The 23,009-nt window shown below is 43.4% G+C and overlaps 2 protein-coding genes across 8 annotated transcripts in view; one reads left to right on the top strand and one right to left on the bottom strand.

Annotated features, from left to right (window-relative positions):
• TSLIG1 (tRNA splicing ligase complex subunit 1) overlaps positions 1 to 20,371 on the top strand; it is a 29,272-nt gene extending 8,901 nt beyond the window's left edge. The window contains exons 2-8 of one of the 6 annotated variants that reach the window (XR_015058610.1): positions 29 to 53; positions 145 to 266; positions 1,248 to 1,330; positions 1,422 to 1,474; positions 9,067 to 9,103; positions 10,583 to 10,698; positions 19,829 to 20,371. Coding sequence is in view for 5 of the 6 variants with exons in the window: in XM_085883019.1 (XP_085739145.1) it covers positions 29 to 53; positions 145 to 266; positions 1,248 to 1,330; positions 1,422 to 1,474; positions 9,067 to 9,103; positions 19,829 to 19,918 (410 nt within the window). In the remaining variant the exon portion in view is untranslated. Of the gene's footprint in view, positions 1 to 28; positions 54 to 144; positions 267 to 1,247; positions 1,331 to 1,421; positions 1,475 to 4,679; positions 8,038 to 9,066; positions 9,104 to 10,582; positions 10,699 to 11,939; positions 11,962 to 19,828 lie in introns of those variants that run through there. The other 5 variants (XM_085883021.1, XM_085883019.1, XM_085883020.1 and 2 more) reach the window with 5 other exon arrangements.
• Positions 19,322 to 23,009, bottom strand: part of LOC147027007 (zinc finger C2HC domain-containing protein 1A-like) — a 42,390-nt gene continuing 38,702 nt past the window's right edge. For both annotated transcript variants that reach the window (XM_085883015.1, XM_085883017.1), the window contains one exon: positions 19,322 to 22,064. In XM_085883015.1, the coding sequence (XP_085739141.1) occupies positions 21,878 to 22,064 (187 nt within the window). In that variant the 3' untranslated portion in view covers positions 19,322 to 21,877. The remainder of the gene's footprint in view (positions 22,065 to 23,009) is intronic.

Genomic DNA, 23,009 nt, shown 5'->3' with positions numbered 1-23,009 from the left:
TTACTTTCTGATTTCATTATTTCTGCAGATCTTGATCACACAGCTGATGTTCAGTGAGTATGAATTACATCTTTTACAATAATTTCTGCATCCTTTTTTTCCCTCTGCTCACTTCTGATCATTAACCACGAAACCCTCCTGCAGGTTGCATGCTTGGGGATCCACCTTGCAGGAGGCCTTCGAGCAGGTTACCACAGCCATGTTTTGTTACATCACTGACCTGGCAGTGGTGGAGCCTCTACAAACAATGGAGATAGAAGCAGAAGGTACGATCACTGGATTGTGATGGGTTGCCGGGTGTGACAGCTCCACCAAAGGGGAGAAAACAAAAATCAAACCGTGTTCCTCATGTATTCAGAAAAAGCCTGGCGTTAGCTTAACGTTTAAGGTGGCTGCCTTAAGATATGAGGATCTTGAGTTCAAGCCCCTGTCTCCACCGTTGAATTAACACCAGGTGGGTTGACCCAGCCTGTAATCCTTACAAAGTCGGCGAAATGAGTACCAGCTTACTGGCAATGGGGGCGTTGCATCAGCGGCACATCCGCACCCCTAGAAAATGATGCAGCTAAGCCGCTCCAGGCTGCGTACGAGTAAATATAATGTCATCAGAATAAGTGTTTTCTCCAAGAGTGAGGCTCATGGAAGAGTGAGCGTTGATGACGTTTTGTAATGGTGGCATGCAAGTGCAAGCATGAAAATGATTGGGCTGGGAGGATGGCCTAGATGCACGTACACTCTCCTCTGAGCAATCGAGCCTGGGTTTGAATCCCGACCCAGTAGTAATCTGTCCTCCCAGTGTTTCACATGCAGGGTGATCGATTCATCAATGTGTGTTATGTTCCTCAGTTGGATGTTAAACCGGGAGTCACATCTGTTGGCATTACTTGGTGTTGGCATTAACAGCTTTGGCTATTGGACACAATCCTGGACGGGTCACCACTCCGACACAGTATACCAGCATGCTGGCACTCATTTTGCCGATCTCGGAAGGATGACAGGCCGAGTTAACCCTACCTGCTATTAATTCAACAGCCAAACAGTATTTTGAACTCGGGACCCGAGGATCCCAAGCTCACCAACCAAACCATTAAGCCAACACCAGGCAGATGGTGTATTTGCCTGTCCTTTTTATGGTTTGCACATAACTCGCACAAGTCATAAATCTCAATAATTGCACTCCTCATCGATGGTAGAGTTGTCCGTTTATTTACTTGATTACTGCGTTGATCATTGTACATTTTCTGCAGGTGGTGACATGATGTCACTTCTCTACAATTTTATGGATGCTTGGCTGTTTAATTTCTGTGCTGATCCATTCTTCATACCCAGGGTGAGCTATAATGGTTCCAGCGATGATTTTGGGGGACTTGTACCAGGGTTGTTGCAATGCCATTGTCCTAACATCTTTTCCATGTCTGTAGGAGCTCAAAGTGATCAGCTTGGATCGAGTAAACTTCAAAATTCGATCCATCGGGTAGGTTACGTTCTTGCACACCCTTGACTATGTGTAATTTGGATTTCATGCCAATTTGTTTTCGTGGTAAGTCCATCAAGGGTCCTTTTATGTTCAGACAAGAAAATATAGGGACTAGAAGTCGATGTTCATAAGTTTGCCCCTTGTACACTGAAAAAAAAAATGACACTTTTATTTGGCCTCCCCCTTTAAGATAGGAGAGGGCTTATTCCTGCTGTTAGGTTTATTCGTACAGTTAGTGCCCCAATCTTTAACTAACCTGTAACGTAGTTCCAGGGAGATTATGCGACGGCAAGTCATCCGTTTGTCCACAAAAACTTGCAACTTATTCTCTGAAACTATACACACGGTTTTGATGAACCTTTGCCACAACCTTCATCACACGGTATGTACCAAAGTTTGTTCACAGTATTAAAAAATAAAAGTTAAAAAAAATCGGGCCCTGAGGGGTGTCTACGTGGGGGTGGGGGGAGGGTTGCCCCCCAAAAGAGATATTTGCATTCTTCTCAGAAACTACACATACAATTCTGATTAAACTTGACTCTGACCTTCATCACCCATGATGGACTGAAGTTTGTTCATGACGTAAAAAAAATCAGGGTCTAAAGGGGGTTTATGGTGGGTTTCCCCCCAAAATATGTATTTGCTTTCTTCTCCAAAACCACACACACAATTTTGATGAAACTTGACCACAACTTTCATCGCTCCTTTTTTTTTTTTTTTTGGTCCTCACTCAATTTTGCCATTGTGGAATCTGAAAGACCGCTTGGCCTTCCAATGTGTTTTTGCATCATAATAGTGTACGCCTGCCCTGAAGTTGTGCACCTGATTTTTGATTCATGTTCTTGTCCTACTTTTTTTGGATTGTGACCTAATTAACAAAAAACACTTCTGATCATAACTTGAATCATTTTGACAATTTTCATGAGTTTATGGATAGATTGTGGATGGGGACACATTTTATTAGTTTACACTATATGCCTAAATGTTGAAGGTGGATGTCATATGGTGGGCCAAAAAAAAATGCTGTTAATGGATTGGGGGTACTCGAGGAGTTTTATCCTTGGCGATTGCTTTGTGATCACAGATAGAGTTAAAAGTTGTCCTCTCACTATTTAAAAGTGGCACATCATAAACTAAGTGAATTTTTATTCTTCTGTTAATTCAACATTCACTCTCCCATCATTCACTCCAACTGTAGAGACACTATATGTTAACCAGAGTGTTGGTGTCAAAGCCACCCAATGCTCACCTGTTTATACATTTATCGTTTTAAAAGACGTCTAATATTTTTTATAAAGCATTGCAGTGAAGTTTGATCCAAATAATTTTAAAGCAATATATGTATATTGTAATCAGTAAACTAGTACACATATTAAATGAATGGCAAGCGTCTAGTATAAACAGGCGAGCATTGGGTGGCTTTGACACCATCTTAGGTTGAATTTTTTTTTTTTTTAAATCAAAATCATTTGTTAATTTCAACTTCACTACACCAATAGTATACCCCAAAGGAACCTCCATGCCAAATATCAGCATCCTAATATTAAATGAATGGCAGGTCAGGTCAGGTATGGGAGCATGTGCCAGAACAGCGCGTCGCTGCGTCCACTTTCCGCCGGTACTCCAGGGGCCTCCGTCTGGCCATCCTCCAGGCAGATGCCAGGCCCATCCCCATCTCCTTGAGATGATGGTCAACCTGCTGCAACCACGAGGCATGTGGTCGGCCCACTGGCCTCCTCCACTCATGAGATTCCCTCGCTGAGAGAATCTGGTGAGCAGGATCAGCGTCAGGAAAACGAGCCACAATGTCCATACAGCCGCAACAGATGCTCACGGACTATGCAGGTAACAAATCTCATCCGAGTCTCTCTCAGCAACCGCTCGTTGGACACAAAATCCGACCAGCGATAGCCAAGGATTCTCCGAAGAGACCTGGTATCAAAGGAATTAAGTCTCCGTCTCAGATCCTTGGTCAGAGTCCAAGTCTCGCATCCATAAAGCAAGACTGGAAGTACCAAGGACCTGAAGACTCGGACTTTCGTCCTCCCGCACAGGTACCGGCAGCGCCACACCCCATGATCCAGTGAATCCATGACTCCCCAGGCCCGACCCAGACGTCTATTGACCTCTGACTCACAGCCAGCAGAGACATGAATATCACTGCCAAGGTAAGTGAATCTCTCCACGACCTCAACATCCTCACCACAAACAGACACAGACAGGACAGCAGCATCCAAGATGTCACCGAAAGCCTGGATCTTAGTTTTGACCCAAGAAACCTGTAATCCAAGTGGCTCAGACTCCTCATTCAACACCTCGAGGGCCCCCAAAAGGATGTCTAAAGTCTCCGCAAAGATGACTGCATCATCTGCAAAATCAAGGTCCGAGATCTTGACATTCCCAAACTATGCACCGCAGCTTGATCTCTCCGACATCCTCCCTAAAATCCAGTCCATACAAGTGCTGAAAAGTGTGGGGACCAGTACACACCCCTGATGAACTTCAGGAACAACTGGAAATAAGTCAGAGATGGTACCACCACACTTCACAGCACTCTCAGTACCAGAGTAGAGTTCAGACATCAGATCGATCAGTTTTGGTGGCACCCCACGAAGACCAAGAATCCTCCAGACGACATCCCGATTCACTGAATCGAACGCTTTACAGAGATCAACATAGGCTGCAAGCAGCCCCTGCCGAAACTCTCGTCTGCGTTCGGTGAGGACACGAAGAGCAAGGATACGGTCAATCGTTGACCTCTTTGGTGTAAAGCCCGACTGCTCTGGACGCTGGTGCTCAATGAATGGCAAGCTTCTAAAAAAATAACTTGCACCAAAAACTTTAACGTTGATGTGCTACAAAAAAGTTAAGTTCAAAAATTTAAAACATTTGAAATTCTTTTTTTTATTTCAACTTCACGACATCAATAATATACCCCAAAGGAACCTCCATGCCAAATATCAGCATCCTAGTACACATTAAATGAATGGCAAGCTTCTAAATAACTTGCACCAAAAACTTTAACATTTTCACGCTGACGCTCACGCCGGGGGTATCGCTATAGCTCGCTGTTCTTCGAGCAGGCGAGCTAAAAAGTATATTTTTCAGTGGACAAATGGCTAACTTACGAACACTGACTCTTAGTCCTGTATTCGCCTGTCTGAGTCACCTCAACTTCAATTGATATTGCTTTCTTCACCAGGATGCCAAAACCCCATGAAGAGGAGGAATAGTCATGTGATCACAAAGTGACCTATATCCAAGCAATTCTGTGCAATAATTAACACCGATTTATTTGTCTTCTGGCATGATTTGTAAATTGATAAAATAAGCAGAAGCATATACATTTTTTTGCAGATGTGAGCAATTTCTTTTTTAAAAAAGCATTTGGCATGTCCAGCCCATGGGTCACCCAGATAGCTCAGATGACAGAGCACTGGTATGGTTCACCAGAGGACCTGGGTTCGATTGCTGGTCTGGGCGTGTATTTTTCTCACATATTCGTATTAAACTTTGGGACATACATGGTGATGAACGTTGTGGTGAAGTTTCATTGAAATTGTACGTGTAGTTTTAGAGAAGAAGTTGCAAGTATTTGTGGACGGATGGATGGACGGACTGACAGACGGATGACGCACCATCCCATAAGCTCCCCGGAACTATGTTCCATGTGAGATAAAAATGAATTGTATTTTATAATATTAATGAATGAAATTTCAACATTTGACGTGAACACCGATTTTGGGTAAAACAGCAGGTGTCAGTTTTGAAATGATTTCCTGTAATTTCTGGAGAAATTTCATTGGGAGGTTGTTCAGTGCATTCTGCAATGTTTACCATAATTCAACATAAATGAAAAATCAAATGCAGGTGAGTGACCCGAGACAATGAGGAAGCAAGGTTCGTATGCTTACACAATACACACAATGTGTAAGCATACCCCGCTAATATATTGTTGTGGGCCGGGGGTCGGTGGCAAGAACGACCGTCAGGTGGGGAAAATTACGTCATCTCCACCAAACTCCCCGGAATTGTAGGCCATCGCTCCGGATAATTACGTGAACCGCGGGTCGCAGAACCGACCGTGGTCGCCAATATCTCGATCGCGTGGCGTAGAGTTATTTTGTCTCGATCCAATGTACCGAAGTATCCATGCAATCTCGTCTACCGGGGATCCATGCCTTCGGAACACCTGGTCGAACCGGATTTACTCTACTGGCAGTGGTAAATTCACACGACCGACTACCGCTTTGCCACCTACCTTTCCGGCTCGTTGCAGTCGAGCGGGGCCTGCCCAGGATGTCCCGGCTATGATAGACCGATTACCAGGGATGAAACCCCCCGCTTATACTCAGACCCGGACCATGCTGGACCAATGTAAGAAGGGACAGAAACGGACTGGGAACATTTCTAATAAAGGTTTATTAACAGTAAAAAGACACAGGCAAGACTTAAGGCGAATATGCAAAGGAATATTTACAAGGATTTAAGCACTTACACAGTTCTACTTAAAGCCTGGCCCACACACAGACACACACACAAAAAGAAACCCAGAGTTCTTTATTGGACCCTCCAGCCAATGAGAGAGAGACGAGCTGGGGGTCAGAGTCCAGATGGGTACCTGTCCGTCGGAGAAAGGGGGTACTCTGTGCTGCGGCACCTGCCAATGGTCGTCGGCCTGGTCTCAGTCGCACGTGGGGGACTCGTTCGTGGCGGAGCTCAGGTGGTGAATAGTCGGGGTCCACGGAGGGAGGTCGGGGTCGCTCTGCCCTTCCTTGTGGAGGCCCAGCAGAGACGCGTTCACCGCCTCGATGATCCTCTGCTCAAACTCGAGACAGCAAAAACCAACTAAGAACTCGTAACAGCCCCTCGTAACCACTGCTCCTAACCACTGAAGAACTCCCCGCTGAGGATGGCATTGTATTTTTTATGGACCTCCCTCAGCGGGGAGGGGCCTTGGTGAAACTGACGTCACTGTTCGCCCCGATTGGACGGGGCCTTCATGGGTCCGCCCTTTCTGGGCGGGATTTCAGCCGTACCGGGAAGTCTGCCCACTGCACACGTGTTCGAGAAAGGTGGTGGTGATGAAACTGCCTCGAACATCCTCGAGATTCCGCCTCAGAGGGATGTACCTCAATAGGCTTTCGGGTTGGGTGAGCGAAGCGTTCGTTTAGGAGCAGGTTGATGGTGGGTCATGATGGGGAATGGAATGGTTGTTGGTTGTTCATTGGATGTAAAGATTTAGTAACCTAACTAAAAAGAAGTCGCAATGCACGTTTTTTTTTTTTCTTCCATTAGACAAAAGGAAGGGACCTGTCTCACATGTACTTAATGGGATAACTGACTTTTGGGACCTGTTTGTTGAATGCAAATGGTTTCCAGATCTGGAACAATATTTATATATACTAGTGCAAGCCCGTAGGTGCGTGCCCGTATGTGCAGCTTCGTTCCTTCGCTCTCGTAAACGACGACTGGATTGGGGCATTTTTTCAATTAGATCGGACCAACTGTATCATAAATGGCCATAACTTGGGAAACACCTGGGAAACACTCAGGTCCCCAGCGTCAATTGTGACGTCATCTCAAGCGACGAAGAAGAAGAATTGTGACGCCCCCTCTCTCTTGCCCCCCCCTCTCTCGCCCCCTCTCCTCTCGAATTGTGACGCCCCCTCTCTCTCCCTCCCCCATCACCCCCCTCTCTCGCCCCCCTCCTCCTCTCTCCCCCCTCCTCTCTGTAAATGTATTCACAAATGTCTACCAAGCATAACAATCAATTCAAACCTTGGGGAAAAAACAGCTTTCAAACCCTTGGGAAACGGTTGTTTCCCTTGGGAAAATTCAAACCTTGGGATTAATTAATAATTTGAACAATTAATTCAAACCTTTGGGAAAAACAGCTTTCAAACCTTGGGAAACACTTGGGAAACAGCTGAAACGGATGAAGAACGATATCAAACCTTGAAAAGGCACATACTCAGGTCCCCAGCGTCGATTGTGACATTATACCAAACGAAGAAGAAGAAGAATTGACATCAATCATGCAAAAAAAAAAAAATTCCTTGTGACATCATTCATGACGTCATAGCACCGTGTCCTGTCATTGGTTGACAGACATTATTGGTTGACAGACAATACATAGGTCGCTAGTGGTTGACAGATATTGGTCATTGTATCACATTATTCTTTTTATTACTGCCAATTATTTTGCTATTATTATTATTATTATTAATATGCTGTTATCATTATTCTGAGATATCTTTGGGGAAAAATGGCATGATAAGGTGGAACGACACTTCAGCTGCGATATATACACCTTTCCAACACTGAAAAAAGCAATAAAATGGCCGTAACTTGGGAACCGCTCGTCCGATTAATATCAAACCTTGAAAAGGCACATCCGCGGGTCCCCGGCAATATTCCTGGCAAGTTTCAATCGGATCGGACTGGCGGTTGTCGAGAAACGGCGGTTGCATACAGAGACACACACACACACACACACACACACACACACACACACACACACACACACACACACACACACACACACACACACACACACACACACACACACACACACAACAGTGTGTATTGCTGTATTTGTCTGTCCCCCTTCACAAGGACGATTTGAAAAGGGCTTTAAAGGCCAATCTTTCAACACGACTGTGTTTGTTGATCTATTTTTCAAGATTAAAAAACTGGAAAAACATTTTTCATAAAAGTAATTAAGTCTATTGGAAATGTAGACAATGACTTGCAAACCAGGCCTCAAGGGCAGTGTACAGAAGCGTTTAAAAATAACAATAAATACAAGGCACAGGGAGGTGAAATTTGCTGCACGTGATGTACGACACGCACAGAGTAAAACGAGTGTTCATTTACATCCGTAGGATGTCTAATAAATGAAGAAGATATAAGCACACCTGCGCTCGGCCGAGGCTTCAGAGTTTGGCACGCTCACGAGGCTGTACCCTCAAAATGAAACGTTCCAGAAGATAAAGAAAATAGGGTCACATTTGTACATGTAGTGTTCCAAGATAATGGTTCTTGCTACAAAACATCACATCTTCCAGTCTCCTTAAATATTTTGAATAAAATAATTCCAACTTGTCATTTTTGACGTGCTTTTGCACGAGTATATATACTTACATGTTACGGATTTTTCTGGTACAGTCTAAACTTGTGCCAAGCTTGGTTGAAATCCCTTCAGTTCTCCAGTTATTGTGGTAACAAAAAAAACCGGTAACGATGCATGGACAGATAACCTGAAAACGTAACGCCTCTGGCCAGTGTGACCACTCCTCATTTTCATAAATGCCAGGGTGAGCCAATGAAAAAAAGCCAAGAATTCACAAGGTTTCGGAAAAGCGATGATAATAGAAAACCTATAGAAAACCAAGACGCCAAGGTGAACAACGAATACCCAAGATCTTGTGAAAAAAGCCAACGAGTGGTCACACTGCCTCCGGCTTTCAACCGCAGAGGCATAAAAATGTATCTGTGCAAACAAGTTGAATGGAGCAATGAAAAATAGTTTGGCAGATTTGTTTTCCAAATAAATGACACACCTAAAATAGTTTCTCTTTTTTCAGGTGGGGAGAGCAATTTAACTTGGACAAGCATCCTCAGGTAAGTCTCGTTTTAGAGATTTATTGCAATATTAATGAATCGTTCCAAATGGGACAGATGCTCGTCTCCTGATGGAGGGGGACGTAGTTGTGGTGCATTAGGTGATGAAGTTGATTTTCAGTTTGATTTGATGGAAAAATAGGGGGCCTTGGGGGTTGAAAGGCCTGACAACACGAATGTATCCGCGCAGTGTAAACTATGTACGATGAGTGTGTCGTGAATTGATGAAAAGTGTTCCATTAGTTTTTGTGTAGTGAAAGAACCCTTAAATCATTTTAGACCCTAAAGAGGAGTAAACAGTCTAAAGGGTGTAAGAGTCTAAAGTGTTGAGAGGATCATAAAAGTGATCTCAATGGTTTAAAGGTGTAAAGGGCGATAAGGGGTCTTCAGGGTACATTGCAAGAGGAATTAGGGTCTAAAGGATCTAAAGTGTTGAAAGGTTCTCAAAAGTCTAAAGAATCTGAATAGTCTAAAGGTCAAAAGGGTATACAGGTGTAAGGGGTCAAAAACAGTACGTCCCAAAAGTAGTTCAGGTCTAACGAGTCGAAAGGATGTAAATATCTAAAGGGTCTTAAAAGGTTTAAGGTTTCAAAGAGTATAAAAGTCGAAAGGTTACATTCTAAAAGTCATTAGGGTCTAAAAGATGTAAATGAAAGGTTCTAAAAATGTCAGGGGTTTAAAGGGTCAAAGGATTTAAGGAGTCGAATAGGTGTTGAATAGTTGAACAGGTCTTAATAGTCTTAAGGGGTCCAATAGTTTAAAGGGTCTATGGGGTCTAAAGGTCAAAGGAGTACATTCCAATAGTAGACGGGCTCTATCGGGGATTAAGGGGTCAGTGGGGTATTAAAGGGTCTATAGTGTCATGAAAGGACTGCAAGGACTGTCCCCTCTCTGCCACCCCTCCCCAACTCTGTCCTCCCATCCCCTTTATTTCCTGTTCTTCAAAGCAAGAGGGTGTAAATGACATTAAGAGGTCAAAATGTAATTAAAAGGTTAGATGAAATTAAGAGGTTTAAATTAAACGACCACAAAACATCTCGTGAGAAATGAATCTCACGATATGTGATGGAAATACAAAAACATAGATTACATTTTCAGTTAATTAGCTAATTAATTATCTCACCACCTGTATGGATTTTTTTAAAGGGCTCCATTAGTTATTGCACATCAACGTTATGAATCATCATGCCAAGTTTCAAAATGATCCGTTGAGCCGTCTCAAAGGAGTTGGGATGTGGAAAGGGGGGGGGAGCAAAATGTTAATGACATGGAAGGAAGGACTCACTGACTGAAGGACATCATTATGGCTTTCACAGCCAACCTGACTTTGTCGTAGGCAAGCTAAAAATGGTTATTTTTCTTGCTTACAACTTTCTTGCCTATTTTTGTGCTCACGAAATGAGTAATTACCTCCGCTATCGAAGGTGAAGGTTATGTTTTCACCCCTTTCTGTTTGTTTGTTTGTCTGTCTGTGTGCAGAATATCTCAAAGAAACTTGTGGACGGATTCGGCCGAAACTTGGTGGAAACGTTGGTTGTATGACGAGGAAGAATTGGTTCAATTTTTGTGAAGATCCGGATCCGAGAATTTTAAAAGTGATTTTTCACCATTGAGAGATCGGGCTTAATTCATACATTGCACGATACCTCAAAAAGTTGTGGACGGATTCGGATGAAACACGGCGACACGTTGTGTGTGTGTGTGACAAGGAAGAATTGGTTCAATTTTCGTGAAGATCTGGATCCGAGAATTTATAAAGTGATTTTTCACCATTGAGGGATTGGGTTAAATTCATATACAGCACGATATATCAAAAAGTTCTGGACGGATTCGGATCAAACTTGGTGGACAGGTTGGGTGCGCGACCACGACAAATTGATTCGATTTTGGTGAAAATCCGAATCCAGATCTGGATATGAGTTATTTAATTTTTTAAGTGATTCTTCACCATTGAGAGATGGGGCCAAAAAACGATTATACAGCATGATATTTCAAAAATGTATTGGGCCCGATATGTTCTCATAGATCAGGCATTACGTGGCAGAGGTATGCGCTCTACAGAATGCCCTTCTCGTTTTTAAAGTGATTCTTTACCCTTGAGAGAAAGGGCCAAAAACGATTGTATGGCATGACATTTCAAAGATGTATTGGGCCCCATGTGTTCTCGTGAATCAGGCATTACGTGGTGGAGGTATGTGCTCTACCGAGTACCCTTCTAGTTTAAATTGTACCAAACAGCATGAATGGAAGCTCAATTTCAAAAATATGCATCGCATTTTCTTTTTGGATCATAATTACGTGTGGTAAGAAGTAGCTTCGTGCTTCTGAGCTATCTAGCCTGGGTTAAAATCTCAGCCGTTATAAATTACCTTGGTGTTTTGCAGACAGGGCAATTGTGTGTGTGCCATCCATTGGAAAGACATTAATATTTGGCGTCCCATCTGCCAGCATTAGTTAGTGGATTTTAAAGATCTGACGGTGCCGTTCGTGAAGAGAAGGCAAGTTATCGCTGGCACCATGGTGAATTTTTTTTTTACCCCCAGCAAATGATGCTACCTGCTGTGCTACAAACAAATGATGTTTGGTGTTTAAACAAATGATGTTTACAAACAAATGATGCTACAAACAAAGGTAGCAAATGATGCTACCTGCTGTGCTACAAATTATGCTGTGCTGCAAACGAAAGAAGAAGCCAATGAGAAGGATGCAGTGGTATTGGAATTACCACATGCACCCAAAGCAAATCGCAGGGTTAACTAATTGGTTCATGTATGTCTGTCTTATCAGTTTATGATAGAGGAACAGCTTTTATAAATCGAAGTTATATTTCCAACAGGAATCACAACATGATTAGAAAGGTAAGTATATCATTTTACCGTATATTGACCTAACCTAACCCTAACCCGATCACACATGCGCAGAGAGCAGCGAGATTATAATTTTTACTCTGTCTGCCTGCCTGACAGTGAAACAAGCCGGTAGGCGGACATGGGTAGTCCATCAAGTCGAATTTAGTCGTTTTTCAGCCGTTACTAGCCAACAAAAGTGTCCATAGCAACGGTTTTCTCACGCATAACTAGGACATACCATGAACCTACCATACCAGTTTCATGTATGTCTGACTCGTAGTCTCTGAGATATAACGAACTTCGTTATTTTTTTTTTTTCGACCAGGATTCATTGTCTATCTTCTCCGACAGTTTTCATGGGAGCAGGCTGAATTTTTTTGTCAAGGAGGCTGAATGTGTTGCCCACAAACGATCATCGTTTGATTTTGGAATTTCGATATTTTAATTTTTTTAGATTTTTTTTTGAACATTTCAAAGGCCCGTTGCTAGGCAACCGAGGGGTCCAGAGCAACGGTTCTCAAACACGCACAACTAGGTCATGGTATGAACCTACCACCAGAGTTTCATCAAAATCGGCCTACGATTAACGGAGTACTGGCCTGGACAGACAGACAGACGGACATAACGACGGAAAACCTGACAATAAGGGTAGATAGATCGACTACCCAACAGACATAACGACGGAAAACTTGACAATAAGGGTAGATAGATAGACTACCCAAAAACCTGACAATAAGGGTAGATAGATCGACTACCCAACAAAATAAACAAGTGGTGCCAGGCACAACAAATCCCACCCATTTATTGACGAAGTTATGAGCGAAAAACGATTTTCACCTTTTCGTGACCTGACCTTGACCTTTGACCTAATTGGACACAAAAGTTAATGAGGTCGTCCAAGGATCATTACCCACCTGTGGATACAATTTGACTGTTTGAGCCAACCGTTTTCCCGTAAAGTTGTATTTTTGTAACCATGTTTTAGTTTTAATGGAAAATTTGTAATTTTGACCGATGACCATGACCCCCAAAACTTCGGACCCTACCGATATTCACAAATATGCATTTTTCACTATAGGAATGGGTAGGATTATAAGTGACAAATAGAATAAGGTTCACTATAAGCTTAGTTTGAAGTAAATCAGATCATTTTGACGAAGTTATGAGTGAAAAACGATTTTTATATTTTCGTGACCTTGACTTTGACCTTTGATCCAATTGGACCCAAAAGTTAATGGGGTCGTCCAAGGTTCATTGCCCACCTGTGGATTAAATTTGATAGTGTTTGCTAAAGCCGTTTTGCCGTAAAGTTACTAACAGACAGGCAGACAGACAAACAAACCGGACGATTACAATATCCCGCTCCCTCCCTCCGGGGGGGGGGCGGGATAACTAGAACTATGTTGTCGATGGCACACGATCGCATATTCCCGCGCGCACTGCTTTGTCCCATTAACGCGAGGTGAAATTTTATCTTGCAAAATGGATTGACTATTCTTTTCTATTTGATGTGCTTTATGACCAAAGACTTACTATGTTTACAAAATCAGAAGTCATTGTAAGCATGTCAACATTTCATGAAACATTAATTTAACACTGTCCAGCAATATAGAACTGTGCATCAATTTAATCATAGGAATGTACTGTGTATAATATTAATTTTAATTATTCATAATCAATTAGATAAATACAGTAAAACCTGTGACTGTTTGTCACTCATGGGGGCCACATAAGTAAGTTCTTTATAAAAGAATTTACCATGTACAATAGTAAATACACTTTAAAAAAAAAAAAAATCAACCCCATGACCCCACCCCCTCTGGCCCGGCCCCTAGGGGTCATATCAAAAATCCGAAAGTGTTGTGCACTTCACCATACATATATCTACTATGTCCCAAAGTTTCAAGTTCCTATTTCAAACGGTGTTGGAGGAGTTACAGGTTAAGACAGACGGACCGACGGACGGCGGAGACAATCACAATATTCCCGCTTTTTTCGAAAGCGCGGGAATAAAAAATCATTCCAAACAGGAAACATTGTTTTTGAGGATGTCAAAATGGACACAAACAAGAGGCATGAATAACTAATGTAACGTGTCAGATAGGGTGATGTAATAACTGCTAAAAAAAAATCTTCTTCTTCTTCTTCTTCTTTCGGCTGCTCCCGTTAGGGGTCGCCACAGCGGATCATCTGTATGATCCGCATAATGATTTGGCACATGTTTTACGCCGGATGCCCTTCCTGACGCAACCCTGGTCGCCTCTTACGACACAGGGATATGGTACACCTATTTTAACCGGGGTATACACCGGCCCAGTATACTGGTACTCATTTCGCCGACCTCGGAAGGATGACAGGCTGAGTCAACCCCCTGGTGTATTAATTCAGTGGCCCAACGGGGCTTGAACTCAGGACCTGTTGGATCCCAAGCCGCTGCCCTAACCACTGCGCCAACACCAGGCTCAACTGCTAAAAAAAAATACGGTGGTAAAATTCAGAATCAATTTATACACCTTTAAACCTCTTGAAACCTTTATTTCAATTTAATTATATTGTTACGAATTCTGGCCCGCCTGGCGTGCGAGTGATTGCGTAACTCCAATCGCAACCGCGTCGCCCACCAGATGGACAATTCAGTCGCGACCCTCCTGGAACTACCGCCAGGAGCCAGTCACGGGTGGGGGTTTAACCTCACCACGATCGTGCCAAATTGCTCACCCGCGCAGGATAGGGTTGCTCGCCAAATTCGACCTACCTAAGTACCTGCGCGAGTAGTCGACCGGGCGATCGTACCTCGCCGCAGGTCGGCCTAGGACACGAACCACTTAAGCGGTCCGTTCCGTGCTTCAGTGATAACCGAGCGGTGTTATCGCCGACCTCGACGGATCAGATTCTCTTCTTTACCCAGGAGTTCAAAACCCACTACTAATTTATTCCGCGATTCAAGATGGCACTTTCAAAAGGGAAAAAAAGACGACGAATGGGATACATTTCACACAAGGACATTTATTATAACACACACGTATTCAGAAGCAAGGCATTCATGCAATGTACAAGAAACGAATAGAAAGCATTACCACCGAATACGAGCAATGTACAGTCACTTACACAGGTCTACTTATAGGGACACGGCGCCACAGCAGTCATACAAAAGCAAAGAAAAACCCTCCCCATAGGCAGGGAGGTAGACGGGCTTTGTAAACCTTTATGGCACGGGACTTGGAGGACCGAACGGGTCCCGTGAGACCGAAGGGTCTTACCCGCGCCCTTGTGGCGCGACGGTGGGCAGGTTTTCGATGTCGACTCCCCACGGCCTTGCGTAGCTGCGCCTGACCTCGGGCCCCTGGCGTGGTCAGCGAGCTCTCTCCGGCGTTGCTGCTGGTGCTTTCACGACCCACGACCGAGCAAGAAAGGACTGAAGGGCAGAAGGGGCTTCAGGACCAGAGAGAGAGAGAGAGCGACATCGACGACACAGAGAGAGAGGAGAGAGAGAGGAGAGAGGAGAGAGGAGAGAGGAGAGAGGAGAGAGGAGAGAGGAGAGAGAGAGAGAGAGAGAGAGAGAGAGAGAGAGAGAGAGAGAGAGGAGAGAGGAGAGAGGAGAGAGGAGAGAGGAGAGAGAGGAGAGAGGAGGGAGAGGAGGAGGGAGAGAGAAAGGAGAGGGGAGAGAGAGAGGAGAGGGGAGAGAGGAGAGAGGAGAGAGGAGAGAGGGGAGAGGAGAGAGGAGAGAGGAGAGAGGAGAGAGGAGAGAGGAGAGAGGAGAGAGGAGAGAGGAGAGAGGAGAGAGGAGAGAGGAGAGAGGAGAGAGGAGAGAGGAGAGAGGAGAGAGGAGAGAGGAGAGAGGAGAGAGGAGAGAGGAGAGAGACAGAGACAGAGACAGAGACAGAGACAGAGAGAGAGGAGAGAGGAGAGAGAGAGAGAGAGAGAGAGAGCGAGCGAGCTCGACCCTGGCCACCAAGAGGGAGAGAGCGAGCTCGACCCTGGCCACCAAGAGGGAGAGAGCGAGCTCGACCCTGGCCACCAAGAGGGAGAGAGCGAGCTCGACCCTGGCCACCAAGAGGGAGAGAGCGAGCTCGACCCTGGCCACCACCAACCCCAACAGAGAGAGTGAGCCACGCGCGTGGTCCGCCTTATATAGCGTGGGGCTCCGCCCTTCGCTCCTCCCCGCTTTCGGCTCCACCTCCCTTCGAGAAGGTTCCCGAAAAGGGGCGTTCCCTCACCCCGACCGCCTCACGCAGTTCATCCACCAATCGGCGGCGAGCTGCCCTCCCCCTTTCCTTCACACCAAGCACGGGGAAAAAAAAAGTCGGGAAAAATCCGCGCGCCCATCGGAACTCTTTTGGTTCCCTTTTTTTGTTCAACGGTTTTCAACGTGGCTTGTTGCTTGCATGGAGGTTTGTTCAAAATAACAATAGAAAAGAAAAACGGCTATCTCAGAGTCGCATCCCGATGAATCACACGAATTCCCTTTAAACAACGGTGGGGAACTATCTGCACATAAACTTAGCGTCATAACTGATCTAAGGACCCTTTATGGTGTATTGCGAATTTCCACAGCCGTAACAATATACTTGAACACTGGAGAACACAAATCGCCTTCATCATACTTTCAAACACTCGGCAATATCTAATATTACTGGGGTGCGCTTGCACATTGTAAGCATTAACAAAACCGTGCTTCTCCATCGTCTCGGGTCACTCACCTGCACTTGATTTTTTTTTTCATTTATTTATATTTTCATATATGGACAATTTCCGACGAAGCTGTGACTTTTCCCAGTGTCTCAGCTTCGATGTCCATCGGCACGCAAAATTTCAGCTTTCTACGTCATCAGGAAGGTACCGAACATTCATGTCAGTGAGTCAGTCTGTCAGTCAGTGAGTCGTTAGAATGAGCTTTATATGTATAATAATAATAAATGTCAGTCGATGTGTGCGTGCATCTCCTCCATAACTCGAAAACCATGAAATCTAGCGAACTGAAACTTTGCATGCACACTTAGGGAACTCCAAGGAAGTGCACGAGTGAAAATTTGGTTTTGGGTTTATTAAAACACCCCTACTGAAGATAATTAACGGCCTTATTTAATTATATCCTTTATCAGGCACAAACATCGGCCACCTCGCTGGCGTCCGAAAGATGCATCTTGGTTTCCTCGCTCTCCCTCACCGGGGTCTCAATTCGCCATTTTGTTTGGCCTGCTCAATAATGCCTTGGGTTGGAACAGGCCGCAACGGTTTATCAACGATAGTTTTTTTTACCACTTTCCTCACTCGTATCTAATGCCGAATCATCATACCCACAAATCGCTGGATACATTGCAGTGTTTATAAATACCCAGAGATGCCAGCGTGTGTGGCTTTATTTCATTTCCACACATACCTTCACCTCTAGAATCTCTCAATATCAGCCGGATTACAAAATTTAAGCTCCAGAATCAAACTTAGCAGCAGTTCTGACTGCGAAAAGAAAAAGCGTTCATTTGTCTAATTCGGACGTAGTTTGCTATTTCGGCCATCTCCGGTAGGTATTTAATGTGATAGATCGGCGATCGGTAATCACTTGCCAAGCCAGCCATTAAATATCATTCGCATTTGGAGGATCGGATAATGTGGATTAAATAACTTGGAATCTGGAGTGGAATCTGAAAGGTTAACAAACCGGCGATGTTTAGTTTTTTTGTGGGTATGTGCCATTACCAATCAACTTGCTATCGCTTGCCAAGCCAACCGTTCCTTATCAACCATTTCATTGGAGTGCTTGCTGGAGTGCTCTAGCCGCTTGCCGAGCGCCCTTCAGTCGATGGTGGGACAGTTAGTGTCCTGATCGAGATGTGCAGTCAGCAGTTGCTACAAAGTAGAGGTACATATGGGTAGATTTGCATCTGTAAAGGGACTCTCCATGGGTATGTGTGCATGCTTGGTTTCAGGCGCCCTGGTGTTAAAGGTTTATTCCGTATCTTGGAGGTTTTCACTTTTAACCTCAGCAGCATACGAGCAATCACGTTTTCCTTTGTCCTCTTGACTGTTTCTGAAGCAAATGGTTAATTTATATGAACCGGGTGTGCTTTCCAAAGGTTATATGGTTTCTCTTTGTGAATTTCAAAACAAAATATATTTGTTAACACCCGATTTCCGAGCCGTTTGTCGTATTAACGATTTTTCTCATTTACCGAGCCAAATATTTTTTCTACTCATCATGACGATTGGCAGCTTTTTATAAATATTAATGTTTATGCATATCTCCTTGAAACATCTATAATGCAATGTTGTTTTTAAAGTTTCTTTATTGAAATTCACCCAAAACAAGGGTGAAAGCTATTCAACGTTTTTGGGTTGTATGCAACACGTAGTCGTCGGTAATCACACTGACACCAATCTGTCGAATACAGAAAAAATGCTGATATCGGCTAAGCACATACTCCCTCGCTATATCGCGGTTCACTTTTCGCGGCTTCACTACATCGCGGGTTTTCAATGAAGAGGCGCCTGATGAAGAGGCGCCTCCAGTAGAAGAGATTTAATGCTCTTCTTGGCTGTGCAGTACTACATTCATCTCATCATCGTCATCAGTACTGCACAGCTATCATCATCATCATCATCATATCTTCATAGGTCAGTACCCATAATACGTTTTTTTATATTTTATAGTGCAATATAGTATTTTTTAAAATTATTTTTGGTCTTAGGCTTTGCAGCCCCATGAAGTCGCATTTCCGATGAAAAATTTAAAACAATTTTTTTTATATAACTGATTAAATGTGTGTGGGGAAGGTTAATAAGAGTGTGTGGATGCTGTATAATGGTTTAAAATACGTTTAAAATGTGTTTAAATAATTAAATAAATATGTGGTTTCTACTTTGCGGATTTTCACCTATCGTGGGTGGGTCTGGAACGCATTAACCGTGATAGATGAGGGAGCACTGTACGAGCAAATAACACACGTCGCTTCACTGACGGGAATACAAAAGGGGGGGGGAAGAGAGAGAGGTGTGGGCGAAGGGAACAGTGTGAGGCGAGAGGAAGGGAAGGCAGATGTGCGGTGGAGCGTTAATTACTGCCTGGACACGTCTGAAGCCAAGCTGGCCAGAGACAAAAACCACTCGGACACGTCCGGAGACAAACACCGTCCAGACATAACCACCATCCGGATATGTCAGGAGAGAGAGAGAGATGAGAGGGGAAAGAGGTGAGGTGGGAGAGAGAGGAGGTGGAGAGAGAGGGGGGGAGAGAGAGAGGTGAGAGAGAGAGAGAGATGGGAGGGGAGGGAGAGAGGTGAGAGGGGAGAGAGGTGAGAGAGAGAGATGCTGCACTGTATTGGGAGATAGTAGAGCAAGGATGGGACATCAAGAGAGTTATGCTTTATGAAACACACACACACACACACACACACACACACACACACACACACACACACACACACACACACACACACACACACACACACACACACACACACACACACACACACACACACACACACCTCTGGGCCCCCCCATGTCAACCGCTTTAATCACAACCACAACACAGCTGGCATGGAAACCAAACATGCCAGAAATAAACTCTGTGAATGACTGTGCTTCAAGCAGTTTGGTTTCAAAACACACCCAAGTGGAGAATGTGCTTTACACTCTGAATGAAGTCTCAACCACATCTATAAATACTACAATTATATCAATTCAATCCTCCAGGAACACAAGATAAAACAAATAATTTCTGTGGGAAAGATGGCAGGTAGACACACGTGCACACCTCAGGAAATAAATGTCAAACTCTCTTCCTCTTCCCCTCCACCTTCTTCCCCCCAAATGTAACAACAAAATGGTTGATTACAATTAAAGTGAACAATTTTGTGAAATCGTGTATTTTTTTCTATAGGGTACAGAAGTCAAGGCCATCACCTACTCAGCAATGCAAATCCATGAAGAAAAGGAAACTAATGACATTTTTGTTATCATCGATATCTGAGATTATCCCAAAATTAACATCATAACACTACAACCTGAAAAATAGCATTTTCCTTAAAATGCCACATATCTTGAATGGCACTTAAACATATCTTGAAGAAGTCGAACTGGTGAATACAGTCTTTTTTTTTCGACTTGTACAAATTGCTTTGGAGGCTTTATAACTTTTATAAAGCACAAAATCAGTCTGTATTTAATTTAATTTTTTTTTTAAATGGTCCTAATGTGAACCATGAATATCGGATGTCATTGAGTTTGATTGCTTGTAAGTTTTAGCTTTGTCATTTTCCCAAAAGTGATTGCATTCAAAAGTACTTTTGAATACAGGTCATTTCTAAAGCCTCATAATGCTTCTTTATTGTAAAGGATTACGAATTGGAACTCTATAACAATAATTACCGTGGTAAACACTTGGACATTTCCTTTACTGAATTAAAGGCTGGAGAAAACTTGATTTGTCAAACTGTCTTCTCATTCAAAATCGAGCATTTGAAACATTGCAAGTCATTTTCAATAAACTTTATTATGCAGTTCGTCTTGTTTTCCATAATCCAGTTCAAACAGGAAATGACTGCATCAAGGGCAGATGACCCTGAACTGGCTTGATTGCTCTCCACCATGTAAGGGAGCTTTTAAAGCCATTTCGTATAAGGCAGCGTATTTGTAGTGTGTACTTCTTGCTTTAACTTTGCGTTACCGCATTGTGCATTTATTTCATGCTGTCAATACTTTGCAGTTTGATATCTTAGCATTACAGTAAATAGCTTCTGACGTTTATATAGCAGTGCAATCGACATGTCATTAGGCTGGATGCAACAATCTTATCGACGACTCGTACTGAAATCACTCGTTGCCACTTCCGGATATAAACTGCAAGTTTCCTCGTCCCAATTGCAATTGACGAGTCAATAAACGAAACTAGTTTCAACTAGAATGGCACTTGGTGGAGCGCGTACCTCCGCCAGGCTGAACAGTTTACATTTTCCCACTGATAGGCTGGATATGAATCCAGATCTTCACGAAAATCTCATCAATTCGTCATTGTAACACACCCAACCTGTCCAGCAAATTTTGTCCGAATCTGTTCACAACTTTTTTGAGATATCTTGCTCACAGAGAAAAAAGGGTGAAAACATAACCTCCATCTATCCTCAGTGGTGGAGGTAAAGAATGCAGGCTCACATGAAATAGCAGTTTTGTTTCACTTTACCTTCACCTGTGGTCCAGGTATTGTTTGCTTGACAGTACTTGGGTCACAGGAAGTTAAAAATAAAAAATACCCTCCAACAACTCTTTAAAACTGGCATTTGCAGGAATAGCTAAACATGAAGTGAAAGAATCCAAAAATTAAAACTCTTGCCCTTTTTTGGACTGAAATAAACTCAATCGATTATAAAATTTTGCAATGGCATCAAGAAGTGACAACATGGATGCAAATGGCTAAGGGCATATGTGGTGTGTTTGTGTGTGTGTGTGTGTACTGGAGCAGTGGGGGGGGGGGGGGTTGGGGGAGAAGAAAGGGATAATGGGAGGGAGGAAATTTTATGCAGCCCTTTTTGTATGCACAACATATAAATGAGCCTGAGGGAGACAAAAAATGTTTACATACCTTAATTTTGGGGGATTTGTATACTTTAGCGTTAATTTTTAAATGTTCTGTGTTTCTTTCATTTTTATAGCAATAATATGGTGACAGTTCCCCCAATAATCCACCGAAAAATGGCAGCTATTCAGGACTTTGCACAATCAAAACATTTAAAATAAAATAAAAAATCCATTTCATCAACCTTCAAATAACTCTCACATACCATGTAGCCACAAAAAGGCAAACAACTTTCTAGGCCTACAGTGACTGATCATAAATCTGACAAAATGATAACAGGAGCAAAAGGCAGAAAAAATTGAGAATGAGAAACACTGGCTCACAGCAGATATAGGCGGAGGAAAAAAAAGATTGAGATTACAAGGGATTCACAGGCACTCTACGTGCCCCACACATACAGCAAAAACGGGCCCAGTTTACAGGATGTTGAGTACCACACTGTGTGCAGGTCTTCGGGCCGCTTTGACGAGATGGGATGCGACAGGTGGCATGTGAGTAGCGGCCTCCTCCATCACAAGCATCGGGCTGGACTTTGCCTTCTGACCTGCATTCAGGAATGGGTTGTAACATTTTCCACTGTCGGGGAACACCAAATTCTTTTTGAAAAAGTCACAATATTTGGACATTCCAAAACATGACTTTTGAAATGCCGTAATCCTTCCCAGATTGCTCAGTGAGCATGCACAGAAACCCTGAGTAACAGTAAATCAGGGTGGCCTGGACATATTCCATGGCTCTCAGATAAGGATTGTAGGATTGAAATGACAAAAAAAAAATTTTTTTTCAAGAAGCTAAAAGTACTTGTAAGGGTACCTGTGGGAAAGGGGTGTGTCTCCACAATTAAACAGTTGGAGAACTTCCTGATTGACGTGATGTGCACCAGTGAAAGGCCGAAGGTCCGCAGAAGTGTTCTAACCAAACCTTCGTGCTTCTTAACACCGATGGGAAGGTCATATCCAGGGCTTGCTGATGCAAAGGGTAAGTTTAAGATGATGATATTTACTATTAATCATGTTTGGGAGTTGGGGGGGGAGGGGGGTGGGATGTGTATGAACTGTGAGTAACATAATTTTGGGGGGGCTCTGGGGCCACAAGGGAAATGATACTAGATTTTTGCATCTATTGGTTTGTGAAAGGTGTGTGTGTGCGTGTGCGTGTGTGTGCGTGTGCGTGTGTGTTGTAACCACAGCTTCTGCTAGAATGTATTCACCCAACTCCTATCATCCCTGTATATTTCTTGTATATCCTACATTCTCATGAGTGATTTGTATTGAGGAACAAAACAATTATGGTTAATAATCTTGAAACAGCCACTCTTTCTTCTAGATTCTGAAATTTATGTTTAAAAGACGATTTGAATCAGATTTCGCACGAGCAATGGCAGGTTAAAAGTGCCCTGTGAGCCGAACCAGAAAAAGATATAAATGCATACACACAGCACATGCGCAAAAGGCCTCATTTAGCATTCATACATCATTTTACAAGTATC

This window comes from Eptatretus burgeri, chromosome 5 (assembly GCF_056783735.1).
Source record: "Eptatretus burgeri isolate ZD-2024b chromosome 5, Ebu_testis_v1, whole genome shotgun sequence".
Classification (NCBI taxonomy): Eukaryota; Metazoa; Chordata; class Myxini; order Myxiniformes; family Myxinidae; genus Eptatretus; species Eptatretus burgeri.
This window is presented reverse-complemented; position numbering and strand designations above follow the sequence as displayed.